At 40.7% G+C, this 15,052-nt stretch overlaps 1 protein-coding gene across 3 annotated transcripts in view; it reads right to left on the bottom strand.

The window, feature by feature from the left end:
• Window positions 1-636: 636 nt before the first annotated feature.
• Window positions 637-15,052, bottom strand: part of LOC109484160 (nucleolin-like) — a 39,772-nt gene continuing 25,356 nt past the window's right edge. The window contains exons 2-8 of one of the 3 annotated variants that reach the window (XR_002141062.1): window positions 8,274-8,411; window positions 7,602-7,739; window positions 6,082-6,216; window positions 5,733-5,858; window positions 5,154-5,258; window positions 3,104-4,510; window positions 637-3,026 (exon numbers count right to left, since the gene is read on the bottom strand). Coding sequence is in view for 2 of the 3 variants with exons in the window: in XM_019787388.1 (XP_019642947.1) it covers window positions 4,409-4,510; window positions 5,154-5,258; window positions 5,733-5,858; window positions 6,082-6,216; window positions 7,602-7,739; window positions 8,274-8,411 (744 nt within the window). In the remaining variant the exon portion in view is untranslated. Of the gene's footprint in view, window positions 4,511-5,153; window positions 5,259-5,732; window positions 5,859-6,081; window positions 6,217-7,601; window positions 7,740-8,273; window positions 8,412-15,052 lie in introns of all 3 variants that reach the window. The other 2 variants (XM_019787388.1, XM_019787389.1) reach the window with 2 other exon arrangements.

Genomic DNA, 15,052 nt, shown 5'->3' with positions numbered 1-15,052 from the left:
GCTTGGGAAGAAGTCACATGAGTTTGGGCCCCCTAGCGGCTTGTTCTGGAACTGCAGGGCACTTTCTGGCGAAATGTCATAATTAATGCGAATAAGTCCAGACAGGAACAACATATTTTCATTATTTTTGGTGTGTAGGTAGCTGAGAGAGATGTACATAATTAAATGCAAATTATGCAAATGAGGACTTTATTTGCATAATTAATGAGGAAATTCTATAATTACAGTGTTTTACATTATACTACTTACGTACATGTAATGTATGTAACCTATGGCAGGCGTAACTTCAACAGATACTAATTATGCAAATGCTGACCTAATTTGCATAATTAATGCGGAATTCTATGATTTCGTAATGGTGAATGATGAGAATATCATACTTGGGACATCTGTAAGTTAATCAAAAGTTAACATACATCACGATGCATATATCATGTTAATGCAGAGGTCATTTGCACAATTAAAGAAGAAATTTACATTTACATATCAAGATCATATTTCATGGAGGTATGAGATCTCGGAATTCTAGTTTTAGTTCAATTCATCTATGCAATTTGTTGTGTGTTAAAAGTAGATAGACTAAACATCAATAAATTGAGGAAAGACAACAGAATACAAAAAACAACCATCACAGGGTTTATTTTGTAAAAGGGTTTTTAATGAAGATAAAGGTACAAGAACAACTAAAATCTGCTTCAATATATAGTAAAGGAATAAATCGTCCATTCGGAACCTGGAATGTTCAATGGTATAAGCTGGAGACGGTGGGTTCTCCCAGACACTACATCACTTCCAACTACACCCTTAGAAACACATCAGCAGAACGTACTGCGCCTGAGCAAAACATGGATTTTTCACTGTTTGGACTTTTGGTCAACATTGCATCAGAAATTGGCTATTGAAGACACTTTCCAACACAACATTTGAAAACTATATCAGGGATGTCATCCTTCAATGGAAGTGCTAAATTGCACAATAGATTTGCGCAGGTACAGTAAGTTCTGCCGACGTGCTATGCTTCAAAAGAGATACTGGGTCATACTCGATGGTTCTGTCAACTGCCAACTTCATCCACAGTTCATTCTAAACCTAATCACACATGGTTGGCCTCGTGAATATGTTTTTTGTAACAATGGTCCAGGAAAACACTCTTTAGTATCAATGCTTTCATGTTGTTGTTGCATAAAGTACAGTACGCTGATTGGTGTTAGCACCAGTAGAAAATCATGCACACATACACGTATTGTTACATGTTCCGAAAACTGCTAGTTACAACCATTGTTATGAAATCATAGACAAACACTGTTCATTGGAAAACCATGCTCTTTCCTCTCAAAACCACAACTGGCTCTTTATGACAATAATCACCAGTATGACCCAGGTATCCCTCCTGCCCTGATCGCTGACACGTTGCCATGACTACCGCCCCTGAAGCCGCCCTGCCACATTGCAATCTTGCCCATCTATACTGCATCTTTCCCGATACAAACCCACTGTAATCTCCTCACAGAGGAGACCTTTCCCCCCCTGGGAAAATGGACTAACCCCCTGCGTTAGTTAGCACCTGCCAGCACCCCCCTCCCACAAGCTGCCATCTGCAATGAATCGCACAAAGTAAAAGTGATAAAAACATGAGTTTTTGAACAAGCTGCCTCAACGAAGTTCTTTGCCCAGCTGACTCACAACATAAAAAAAGGATATGTTGGCACGTCAACACCACTTGGCAGATTGGCAACACTTAGTAAAAACATCTCAAAACTGGCCTGTCTTTTTTTGGCAAAAAATGGCATAAAACGAGTAGCATGGTTTCCATGGAGCTTCTTCAACTGACAGCCAATCAAAAGTCATCTCATCAGCTATGTTATAGCTGAATTTGTGATGCATTTCCTTATTATAAGATCAAAATGCATCAACTCCTCTTCTAAGGAACACAAAATCATGTCTTTCAGACTTTCTTGATCACTGATCAAAGTTCACACCTAAAAAAGCTTTTTTCAAAATATACTTTTCATCTTCTTCCTTCTCAAAAATTTACATCCTTTGGCTCAAAAATTTCTTTGGAAAAAATAAGCGGCCAGTCCGCCTAGCCGCTTACCCTCTATCCTACCACTCTACAAATGACGCGCTCACTAAGAACCGTTAATTGTCGACTTCACGCAATTCCTGTTCACCATTGTCGACGCAATCATTCTACTATACTGGCTACCCTGCGAGAGTAACCCTACATTCCTGCCTCTTTCAACAAACTACTAGCGGAGTCAATCCTATTCTACTATCACCTTCTAAAGACTACAACTGGAATGTCCAAAAACCATCCCACCCAAAACAATCTGTCATCTTTAGGATCCAAATTCAGAGTAAAACCTTGATTCATGCACTTTTCTGCCCTTCCTCAGCTGGAAAAACTCCACAAAAAGGTAAAATAGCAATAAAAAATGCAGTCATCAGTTGAAAAAGCTCCATTGAATGTAGAAACGATGATCAAAAAATACAGTCGTCTGCTGAAAAAAGCTGCATTCAAACATCAAAATAAAATGTAGGTCACTTGTTTGACCCCTTTTGTTGCTTCCAAGAAAGCTAATTTGTCTGATAGTCATGGCAACGGTAGTCATGGCAACGTGCTCAGGGCCGCCCCACGCAGCAGGATTTACAGCTCTTTGGAACACAAGTAACGACATCATGGTATCCATGGTAACAGGTTGTGGAATGACGAGAAACTGCCCTTGACTTCAGGGCACCAGTATGGCTTTTTGCTTGTGTCTTTTCAACATCATCAGAATTTGGAAACAAAATTGAACAATTTGTATGCATAATCAATGGCATCTGGAAGGCAATAACATTTTTGTTGATGTACGTTTGCAAGGTTTGTCCCAGCTTCAGGCCATACTGATGTTCCCTTTTTTTAGGTGTTTCTCTCAGGTAACGTGACTGCACGACAGCTTTCTACAGCAGGTATATGAGTGACTGGCTACAAACTGTACAGGTGACTGCCCTCAGGAAGCAAGACCCAGGCTCTCTCACTTAACCTTCTCCCTGCTGCCTAACCCTGTCACCAATACAAATTTGGGGCCAAAAAGGTTACTTCAGCAGGGAGAAGGTTAACCTTTTCCTTGGTGTGCTCCAGTACTGCACACCGAGGCACCCTTAGAGTAACAGAGGTTAAGAGAGAGTGCCAGTGATGTTTGTGATGAAACTTTGTTCTGTCACCAGAAAACATGTTTGAACATTTGGAGAATTTCACTGTATACATATATACTACCTGTTCCTAGCAGTGTGACAGAAGGCAGAGCTAGAGATTCATTTCCAAATTTACTTCTTTTTTCCATAACAAAAGAAGATAGTCCATACTTCACACATAGCCATGGGTCTTACTTCTGTACAGAAGGGCAGTTGAGGATGTATAAAGACCGGATAAGAGCTTGAGATACATGCGTTTTGGTACCATGTGTCTGGGTGCAGGGCATAAGTCAGAAGGTGCTAGAGAACACAAAATACAATGTAACACCAACATATACACGTGGTGGAGGTTGCAAGAAGCTCTGTGTGTTTTTGGCTGAAGTGGGCCTTTCCTGAACAAAAAATTGTTTCGGTAACCAAACAAGACATCTTCTTGAGCACCTGTTCAAATTTTGGTCCTCATTAGGACAAACTTTTTTCAAGCTGAGTTTGTAATTTTTTTTACAGAAATATCGACTTCTTCCCTGGCTGCTTAGTATGATATTTGCCAGTCAACTTTGGTCTTCAACCTAGACTCGCACCCAAAGTTTGCTTGCATCACTGTTGCCCCCAAATTGAGCTCTTGCACACCCACCACCACCACTAAGTACAACACAAGAAGAGAGAGAAGACGGCATGGTTTCTGGCTGGCCTGCCAAACCACTACGGGTGCCCCCTGGCTGTTCCAGAAACTACTGCAGCCTCATAAGATACTGCATTGCTCAAAGCTCTCAACATCAAATGCAACAAATTCAAGGCCATCAGACTCACCACTGCAATAGCAAGGCAGCAGCAGAAAACTGCAGATCAAGTCCATGTAAAGTGTAACGTAACATTTGGTCTTTAGAACTAGCAACAGCCAGACCAGTAGATCTATTTGTAAGGCATTGATACTATGACGCAGTCACTTATTCTTGACCCCTATCAAACTGGCAAATACATGGAGTACTGTATATCAAAATATTGTTAAATCCTTATCCAACATTCCAGGCCAAAAGAATCACCCCTTTTATAGGGACTGCCTCCTTGTTGTTCCTATAACTTGACTCAGTAGTTTCTGGTACAGCCGTGGCACCCCCCTAAGGACCTTACCGACTACGGGAGCTAGGACTTCACTACCTATTGCGAGGGGAGGGGTGTAATATAAGTACACTCGCGCGCAGCGAATCACAGAGCAGGCAGGGAAGGTGTCTTAGGACGCCACGGCCTCCGCGCTTTCCCCGTTCTCCCCGTTTTCTGTTGCCTTCTCGCCGTTCTCGTCCGTCTTCTGGCGCTTCAGGAACTCCTCTCCTTCCTGTGGGTGAAACCAGAACGTCAGTCAGAGAGAAAAGTTTAAGCAGAAATGCTGAAAATATGTTGGTTCACAGTTCAAACTGCACATACACAGTTTGAAGCATCTTGGACAATATGTTGAAGTTTATGCGCCCTGAGACACAAACAAAACATATCTGGACATGTATCAATCATCATAGAAAAGAACTACATACAAATTAAGAGCCTTCAACTTGACTTATTGCACACAGTCATACAATAGTTTATCATACAATGTTAAACTGTGATGAAAAGAGCTGGAATTGAGTGTAGAATTCAAATACATCAACTGTTCTCTCCCCCTGTGTGTGTGTGTGTGTGTGTGTGTGTGTGTGTGCGTGTGTGTGTATGTGTGTGTGTGTGTGTGTGTGTAAGTGTGAGTGTGAGTGTGTGTGTGTGTGTGTGTGAGTGTGAGTGTGAGTGTGTATGCTCACCTGTAGTGTGTCTGCCATGGTGTTGTGTGTGTGTGTGTGTGAGTGTGTGTGTGTGTGTGTGTTTTCACCTGTAGTGTGCCTGCCATGATGTGTGTGTGTGTGTGTGTGTGTGTTCACCTGTAGTGTGTCTGCCATGGAGTGTGTGTGTGTGTGTGTGTGTGTGTGTGTGTGTGTGTGTGCGTGTGTGCTCACCTGTAGTGTGTCTGCCATGGTGTGTGTGCGCTTGACAGCGGGAACAGGTGCGTCCGGTGTGTCTCCTGCCTCCTCCTCTCCATTCTCATCCTCATCATCCTCATCCTGGAACAGAACACAAGAAACAACCTTCACTCACTGATATCAACAGCCTTTACTTTAGACCTTCATCACTATGGATAAACACTTTAGTTACTAGTAAACTCCAATTAACAAACATGAATGCATTCGCTTCCGATTTACATCAAATCCTGACATTCCTCATGAAAGCAGGCATTCCTCCAGAAAAGTGGAGGTTCTTGTAAGGAAGCTTTTGTAAATATTTTCTAAACAATTTCAAGAAGAATGACCAGCTTTAATTCAACAGGGTCACAGCTGTCAAAAGATAATTAGTTTTCATTTTTGGTCTCCTCAGTCATCCATCTATCCTTACCTCCTCATTCATTAATTCACTGGTCTATCCATCTTTTCCTCCATTTGTTTATTTGATTGTTCATCCATTCAATTGATGGTTCGTTCACATATTCATTCATTCAATTATTCATTTATTCATTCATTCATTCATCCATCCATCCTTACCTCCTCATCTCCCTCCTCCTCCTCCTCATCCTCCTCATCGTCCTCTGCTGCCTCTGCATCCTCAATGGCCTTTGTCTCAGCCCGGGTCCCGCCCATCTCCTTATCACCCAGAATCTCAGCACCCTCCTGGAGGACAGGTAGAACGTCTCATTTAAGGTCATATTCGTGAATTTAGGGGTGACATCCCGTCTGTAGTTTTCAAATGTTGTGTTGGAAAAGAAATTGTCTGCAACGGGCAAAATTCTGATGGAACATTGACCAAACATCCAACAAAAACCGTGGGAAATGCAGATTTTGCACAGGCGCAGTACGTTCTGCCGACATGTTTGACTGGTGCACTGTATCGTACCTTTGCTGTGGCGACCATGGTGTTGTCCTTCGTCAGTTTGGGTGCCTCCTCCGTGGACTCCAGTTCCTTCTGCTGACCGCGAGTCTTGGCATCTTCTGCTACACCTCCAGTAGCCTCCAGGAAAGCTTCTCCCTCCTAGAGATGGAACGAAAGAAATCTATCAGCCACATTTTTTTGTTTAAAATCATGTCTGGACTTCCTTTTTTTCCTTACAAGTTTTCTCTGACTTCTATTTTTGTCCTGCACATTTTCAGAATCTCAAATCATTGTATAGCTCGAGTAGTTTTTTTTAGTACAACATGTATCAACAAGTCTGTTCATGCTTTGCAAACACTGTATTCCTTGAAAAAGAATGGAATAAAAGTAAAACCTATAAAGCTTACAATTACTTATGTTTTTAGTAAATCATCAATTTTTATTTCTATATTTTATTTCAACAATTAGCCCAACCATTACACACACAAAAAATGATTCTGAACATTCACCCTCTAGAATTAGTAGAGAAATCAGCACAGAGTACATTGACCTGCACAATCAAACAGTACATCAAGCATGCTGGTCATATGATAGTCCAGGGTAGCAAGTTTAAACTTTGGCATGCCAAGCCTTATCAAGCAAATAAACATTTGTACCCCCTAGCAAATTAATATTTGTACACTGGGTAGACAAAGTACCAAAGATTGAAGGGGAATAACCTCTGTTACAATCATAGGGAACAAATCATATCAAGGGATGACTGGAAAAGGCCAAGGGAGGGACACGGGGTGGTATTATTCATAATTAAGCAGGCGCCTTTGACAATAATGTGATTAGCAATGAATCGCGGCAGTGCGCAGCAAATGTTACCAGACAGTAAAATAATGCCATCCATTCAAATCTGCTACGTTAGTGATCCGGCTGCATTGGCAAAATAACGCAATTTCAAACGAATCAAGGCTGCCATCATGTGGGTAAAGGTATGGCACAGTCATCATGCTACAATAACATCGTAAGAACACAATTATGCTGTTGGGAAAAGGGCAGGATATGGGATATCTTATATATGATATTGCTGGTTATGCAACAAGCCGGGAACTTTGACTTTATTGGTGATACTATCAGCATTGTCAATATAACGAAATTTGGAACAAATTCAGACCAACGTAATAGAAAGGCAGCAATTCTTCTAGTGTTACAAAATTTTGTTAGTCAAAAGTGGAATTGTTTCAATATGATGCATCATATATTGGTCATCCAGCCAACATTGACAAAATAAAATTGATTGACAAATTTAGACCATTATAATAAAAACTATTCTCCAGGTGTTATAACTAAATGAAATTCTGTTAATCAGAAGTCAGGGATTGGCGATGTTTCAACATGACGCATCATTGGTCGATGATGATCCAGTCAATAACAAAATTTGTAACATTTAGACCATCATAACAAAAAGGAGCATATACCCTCTAGTATAATTTAAAATTTGGTTAAATCAGAAGTGGGATTGGCAACATTTCAACATGACGCAGTGGCCTGCAAACCTTGGCTGTGACCACCATGGTCGAGTCTCGCTTGACTCGGGGTATGGCGCTGCTTGAAGCGCCCCCTTGTGGCGGATCCAGGCCATGCAGCTTGAGCACACTGTGAGCTCCTTGGGACCTTAGGTACTCAATACCCTCCTGGTAGAGTACACAGCAATACATCAGGACCCCAACAACTACGTACTGTATTTCTCATTTATCATTCGCATTGATCTGGACTCACTGAGTTTACCATATTGTAGCAGATATTGTAGTCAGCTTTCAAGTAACTGCATGCAGTAAATCCAAGTTTATATGAGAAGGATGAATGTGAAACAATAAATTTTACTGTAGTTACAGATGCAAGATTAGAATATTACTCGTATCCATGCACCAAATTTGTGTCACCATTGTCACTAAAAATTAATGGGAAGATGGTTCAATGGAAAGAGCATAATTTGGTATTCAAATGAAAGCTCATCTGTGTTGGTAGAATCCATAATTGTAAATTTAAGCTAGCTGGCCAATCAGACATCAGATGAAGGTTGACCTGAGATCAACTGAAAATTGATGGCGAGTGTTTCCTTTGTGTTGGAACAAAGCTTAAATTTTACAACTAGAATTTGAACTTGATTTGAGTGCAAGCAGCCATTTAAGTTTAATGCTGAAGCTGATAGAAAATCAGCTTCAAACCTTGGCAGTGGCCACCATGGTAGAATCACGCTGCATTTTGGGTTTGTCCGAACTTTTAGAGGCGCCCTCTGCTGGCTGGTCCAGGCCATGCGCCTTCAGAACGTCCGGACCCTGCGACCGGAGGTACTCGATGCCCTCCTAAAAACCACACATCAAAATACAGGTACTTTTTACAGCAGTAACAATTCCAGTATTCTAGCCAGCATCTGTCTTTCTGTCATTGAATTTTGCCCAATCGTCATCTTTGACGGACGAAAATCATTAAACTAAGCTTACAGTCTACCAGCAATTGCCCCTCAAGAAATAGAGTTTCAGAGAGTCGAGATGTCAAAATTTTCCCGGGGGACATTGTCAAGCCAGCCTTCGATGCTTGATATGTCACATCAAACAAAATTCAAATGATGTTAGAATATTCCAGGGCTGGCTAGAATGCTAGAATACATGTAATATGGACAAGTAAATTCTGAGTTCAAAGTTCTGAGGTTTGCAAATATAAACAATATACAATTTTTGCAAGGACAATAAAATAGCAGTTATCTTTCCTGAAAGATTAAAACAGCTTTTTTAAAAAAATGGTTTGTAATAAAGTAATCTTTTGAGCCCTGACATTCCTTAGCTATTAACTCTTCATGATAAAAAAGCAACCAAGAAAGGGTGGTAAAAAATGTGATCTTCTTGCCAAGCAAAAACAAGGGTGAAAATGAACCCTCCTAAGCCTTATGCTGACCTGTTGGGGCGAATGCAAGTCACAGTCCATTAACACAGCCTAACCCAGGCCTGTGGATCAGGTACCCCCAACAAGTGGCCCTTTTCAAGACTCCAACACTCGGGTAAACAATGGGAACAACAGGTAGGGCAAGAGAGGGAGGGTTCAAACAGGTAAGTAAACACTACCGCGACCTGTTCATTCTTTACAAAGACTGGGTGTACATACGCACAAAGGCTGGCTTTCTAGTATAATGAACTGACAAGCGAAACAAAGTGCTTTATTTGAGTATTTGTCTACAAGCACGTATAAGACTTTGAGAGCTGTATTCAAATATATCAATAAACAGAATAAGACACCTGTGAACATGGATTTATTATTTAGAGTCTTATAATCAAATAATTGTGAGTGCAAAACTAGTTAGGCAGACGAAACTGAAATAAAACCACATGAATTTACAGTAAGCAAAATAACAGAGGGAGTTATAGGTGGCCGAAATATTTTCCTGGCCCACAGAGAATTCTAAAACTAGTAAAAGGAAAGTTTGTGACCTTTTTTCTTCCTAGACCATACTAGCTCCAAGCAGAGGTTTAGGCTTCGGCTAATTTTTGACATGTTTTAGTGTTGTTATCGGGATTTCTTTTATTTCTTTTCTATGCCAGCCAACTGCCTGGCAAATGGATACTGCAGTGCCTGGCCAATTTGATACTGTCCAAGATCTGCTTGGAGATTAGCAAGACAACAACAAAGGCAAGCCCCCGGCATACCCTTACTGCACCACACCTAAACTAGTCTTTCAACAATAACCCACGCTAACCAACAGGTGCGTTTACATAGCCAGCACAAGTACGCACACATCTGACAACTTCACCTCTCAATGTACAGCTACCAGAATAACACATGGGGTTTTATCCAGCTGTATCAGATCAGCTTAACAAAGGTATAGTGAGTTTAAATGAGGCAATACCTGATCACACCGCAAATGCAATTTGAACAGCAGTCGGATTGTGATGTAGTTTTTTTTCCTTTCTCCAAACACACCCTGTTACTGACTCCTATTTGTTATACCAAATATTTGGACATGGAAATTAATAATTCATATTGACATGTTCTGAAGATCAGCAACACAATACGACCCCTTGAGAGTAACCAATTCGCTCTAAAAATATCGTGCTTGCAGCAGAGTTGATTCAAGGCCAAACTCAAGTGCTATCAACCACGTCTTACTTGTACTTTTCCATGCATCTAAATTTATACAGCACATACAACTTCTGTTCGAACAGTCAGACTCAGGACATCCTTTGTTTGTTTGTTTGTTTGTTGTTTGCGCCTTTATTTATTGATGAAAATACACAATTCGGCCAACAGGCCGCTTTTCATTGTGGTCATCATGCAGGGGAAAGGTTCAAGGGTCAACAAATTCCTACAAAACACATAATGTATACATCAGACTTGGATACATGATTCAGAGTCTTAATAAATCTAAACAAATATTCATCATAACATGGTACAACTTATATACATACATAATTAAGTAAATACATAGACGTCAAAGCAGGTAAGTAGTTCTTTTCCTGTGTTCTCCAAATTTTTCTTTTGTAACTTTGACTATCCTGAAAGACAGACATAAACCAGTGTGTACTTTTCCAAAATGCTGCTAATACAGCTATCATATTTATAGCTGGAAGACTGCCATGAAAAGTCATTGACCACTCTGAGCTCCATGTAGCGCCTAAAACCCAAAACAGGCCATTGTGTCGCACTTCCACGGGCAAGGGCATTAGCAAATTAAATCTCAAGCACTGAATATTTTATAGTGTTGGGATGACTGTAAAACTTAGAATTTGTCACGGGTAAGGAAATGGCTGTATTGAAGCCGACTTAAAGCGGAAATTTTATGATACACAGTAATATGTTTGACAGCATGTATAGGCTTGAGCTCAGTGATAAGGAAGTAATATGTTGTGCCATCCAGTCAGCTATCAGTAAGGACTACAAAAGGCTTCTTTTATCAAAGTGCGGCACACCCACATTCTCTCTGGAACTGCCCACACTATAAAAGAAAGGGGCATAAATTTTTCCTGCAAATTTTTATGACGATACCAAACTTTATTTTGCAAACAAACCTACTTTGTGTGATTCCGTTACTAACACAGTTTATCATATACTTTCGGATGCATTAATTCAAATCAAAGTAATGTTTTGCTTTCATTGTATTGAGTGTCCCCTAACTTCTAGTGGTATGACCTAGGCACGTAGACAATACAGCAAGCAAGTCATCTTGCCTGCCAGCAGGGTAGAGAAAATTGGAATTTTTTCTTTTCCATAATCTGACAGGTAATATTTGACAGGTACAGGTAGGAGGGACGACTGTCAGAGCCCATAATCCCCCTTCCAAAATGGTATGATCCAAGCCGCTCTGGATGCAACAAGACAAAGAACTGACCCAGGTTGTTAATTACCAAAATGGCAGTTTTGTTGTTTGTCCAAATATTTGCTAGACAGTACTCCAACACCTGTGCTCACTCCTAAGTACATACAGTTGCTTCTGAAGGCAGCTTTTGATTGTCCCTCCGTCCGAATGGTTCGATCCAAACTGCACTAGATACTAGACAATGAAGACTTATCCCCAGCCTGACCCCAACTGTCAAGTGGTAGATAGAAAATGGCCCTGTATTTACACGTAGCCCAGACTTCTGCACAGACCTCCCATTGTTTACCACGTGTGCCAACTAGATACAGGGACAGTCGGTTTTCTAGGTGACCCCAAATGTAGTGGTACAATCCAACCCCTAACGAAAACACTGCAATAATGTGACCTAATGATCTATTTGCAAACGAGGGAGGGTTAAGAAAATAAAGGGGGAGAGGTAGACAAGCCCTTAACGTGTAAACAAGCTGGAAAATTGGGGGGCTGACTTTTCAGACCTTTGGGCTTTCCTTCGTAGAGTGTAGTGATCTAAAATCTATGCACAAAATAGCAAAATACTTATAAATTTTTCAACTGATCTGTGCTGTCAAACAGAACAGGGAAAAACAAGCACTCCATTCCATTTACCAGAATAATTAGCAGAGAATCTAATTGCCATTATGTAAATAATCATCACACCTTCCCCTGCTTTCATGGTATGACCCAAACTGTTCTAAACTCCAGGACAATCAATAGAACCTTGACAAGGTCAGGGCTAAACCAATGTGTCCTTCAAACAATATCTTTCCAAAGACACATTTTCTACTCTCTACCTATCACCCTATCTGTACTAACGAGGCCCCCAGGCTATATGGTCATTATGTGTCATTTGGCAAAAAGAAAAAGAAACCCTTCAAATACATACAAATGTACAGACCACAACCCAGTAATACAACAACTGCTCTGCTAGTAAGGACCCCGCCTCAAACCAAAATGGCACTCCTTTCAAAATCACTCACTTAGAAGAAATCTTGCAGAGTTAAGTAGACCTAGACTGGATGCTACAGTCATAATTCACTGTCTTCTATCTATATCACTGTTGCTATACGAACATTATGGTTCAAAGACATAGGAAAAACAGAAAAAAAAGTATCTTCTTTTCCCTTCAGGTCTTCTATTAAAGCTTCTTCAAGTCTAGACAAGACGGCTATCTGGGAGGTATCTCAGCCTCCATGGCTCATGCAACAGTCACGAGCAATTACCCGTGTACATGTGTGATAAAAACGTCATGCCTGCATGGTTTTATTGCAAAGTTATGCCCGAAAGTGCTACGGTCTATTATCTATTGTTTCAGACCATAACACACCACCATAACACACGTGCCTCTACAGCCAACAGATGGCAAAAGAAAAATTTAGCAGGTTCGTTTATAATCCGCTCTTCATTTAGACAGTACATAAAGTTGCTTTGTTAACACTGATATTTCTGTATATGGAGACTTTTCAGCTCAGAAAATAAATTCTCGACTAGTTTTCCAATCTGGCCATCATTACACATCTAGTACACAGAATGCTTTCCGGTCTAGTTCCACTCTAAAACAGTACACAGCATTTGTCAACAACAACATGGATCACCTAATCTTGAAATCCCTCTATCATCAAGGCAAGCGATTCTTCGTTCTATTCTGTTTAACAGGCATGCAGTGGCCTAGTTCTACTGGCCAGCAATCCAAGGGTTGCTGGTTTGTATCTAGCCTCTACCAGGATTTTGAAGCAGCTAGAAAGAGTAGAAATTGGCTAGTAAGAGACAGATAACATGCTGGGGGAGTTGGCCTGCAAAGGAGTACAATTTGGAGCACCCTAGCTAATTTCTACTCTTTCCTGCTGCTTTAAAAGCCTGGTGGAGGCTAATTTGTATCCTAAATGACCACTAGTCTAGACTACTACCACTGAAACCAAAGAAACCCAAGTGAAAGTACCAAGAGACTGTTTGGCACCTTCTGATACCTGATACTACACACAAAGGACTTTAAAAGAGGACTTACAACAAGGTTCATTCACTCAAAAAGGTGTCGAAATTTTCAACACACGCTCTCCCATTCACTCCATCACTCCCCTAAATGTTTCTGTCAATCAAAAGGCGGGAAAATGAAACATGATCCCCAGACACAAAACTTCCCGTCTGCCGCCACAACCAACTTCTGTGTCGCCAAAAGGAAGGTCAGTTGTTGACTACATTATAGCGCCCCATGATTGTCTTGATAACTATTTTGAATTTGATGTATTGAGTCCAGCTCACCTGGCTGAGGCATGTGGTACTTCTTGTATGAGCCTGATAGGTGACCGTTGTAGACTTCCTGATCACTCCTTGATATTTGTAGGATTTAATGTGAACATTCAAAACTGAAGAGGCCTTACAATCTGTACCACAGGCTAGTGCTAAGGCTCGCTGTAAACGTAGAAAGGTGACAGAAAACTTTTTGCGCTCTGATATAAGCCGGAGAGCGTTGGTTAATCTCATAGACCGTATACAAAAAGTGAATAAGTCACAACAGGACATTGATATGTGTTATGACTCGCTTTGTGAGATTATTTACAATGATTTTGATGTAAATGTGAATTGTCAGAATGTAAATATACCTCGGTCTAGAAAGTTGCATTGCCCTGGAAAGCCTTTTTGGAATCCAGAGTTAGATGGGTTATGGGTTCATATGAGGGATGCAGAACGCGAGTATACTAGATGTACAGGAAGCAGAAGGTGTAAAGAAGAGTTAAGGAATGTCTTTAAGAAAAGACAGTATGCCTTTGATAAGAAACTTCGCTTCTACAAACGGAAATTCCAACGAGGTCAAGTATTAGAGCTAGAGTGTTTAAAAACTGATAACCCCCAGCGATTCTGGAACGAAGTAAATAAGTTGGGTCCAAAAAGAAGCACTAAAATCCCTATGAAAGTGGTAAATGAATCTGGAGACTTGATACAAGATGTGAAGTCAGTTCTGGATAGATGGGAATCAGATTTCTCCAACTTATTTGCTGGTAATAACGCTGAAGGTGTATTTGATGATGACTTCTTTAAAGAGATCTGTGCTCTTAAACATCGGCTTGAAAATGAGATGAAGGATGTATCGTACTCTCCGAACCCATTCCTTAATGCCCAAATCACACTTAGTGAGGTCACAGCAGCTGTGGAAGCAGCCAAGACAGGAAAAGCAATGGGTATAGATGAAATTTCAAACGAAATGCTGAAAGCACCAGACATTCTGCATATTTTGCATACTCTTTTCCAAACCTGTTTTGAAAGTGGCATCATACCCTCTGCTTGGTACAAATCGATAATTAAGCCCATCCCCAAGTCATCTAAGAAAGACCCTAATGTTCCCTTAAACTACCGCGGGATTAGTTTAATGAGTACTGTATATAAACTTTACTCAAGTGTTCTTAACAACAGGTTAACCCAGTATCTAGAGTGCTCAAATCTACTTGAAGATGAGCAGAACGGTTTCCGTAAAGGTAGAGCCTGCATTGATCACATTTACACAGTATGTACGGTGATTAGGGCCAGAATGGAAGAAGGAAAGTCAACTTTTGCTTGCTTTATTGACTTTCAAAAAGCATTTGACTGGGTAAACAGGGACCTTCTAGCCTACAGACTCATCCAAATGGG

This window comes from Branchiostoma belcheri, unplaced genomic scaffold (genome assembly GCF_001625305.1).
Source record: "Branchiostoma belcheri isolate BF01 breed outbred unplaced genomic scaffold, Haploidv18h27 scaffold69, whole genome shotgun sequence".
Taxonomy (NCBI): domain Eukaryota; kingdom Metazoa; phylum Chordata; class Leptocardii; order Amphioxiformes; family Branchiostomatidae; genus Branchiostoma; species Branchiostoma belcheri.
The sequence above is the reverse complement of the archived record's forward strand: the minus strand, read 5'-3'. Positions and strand labels throughout refer to the sequence as shown.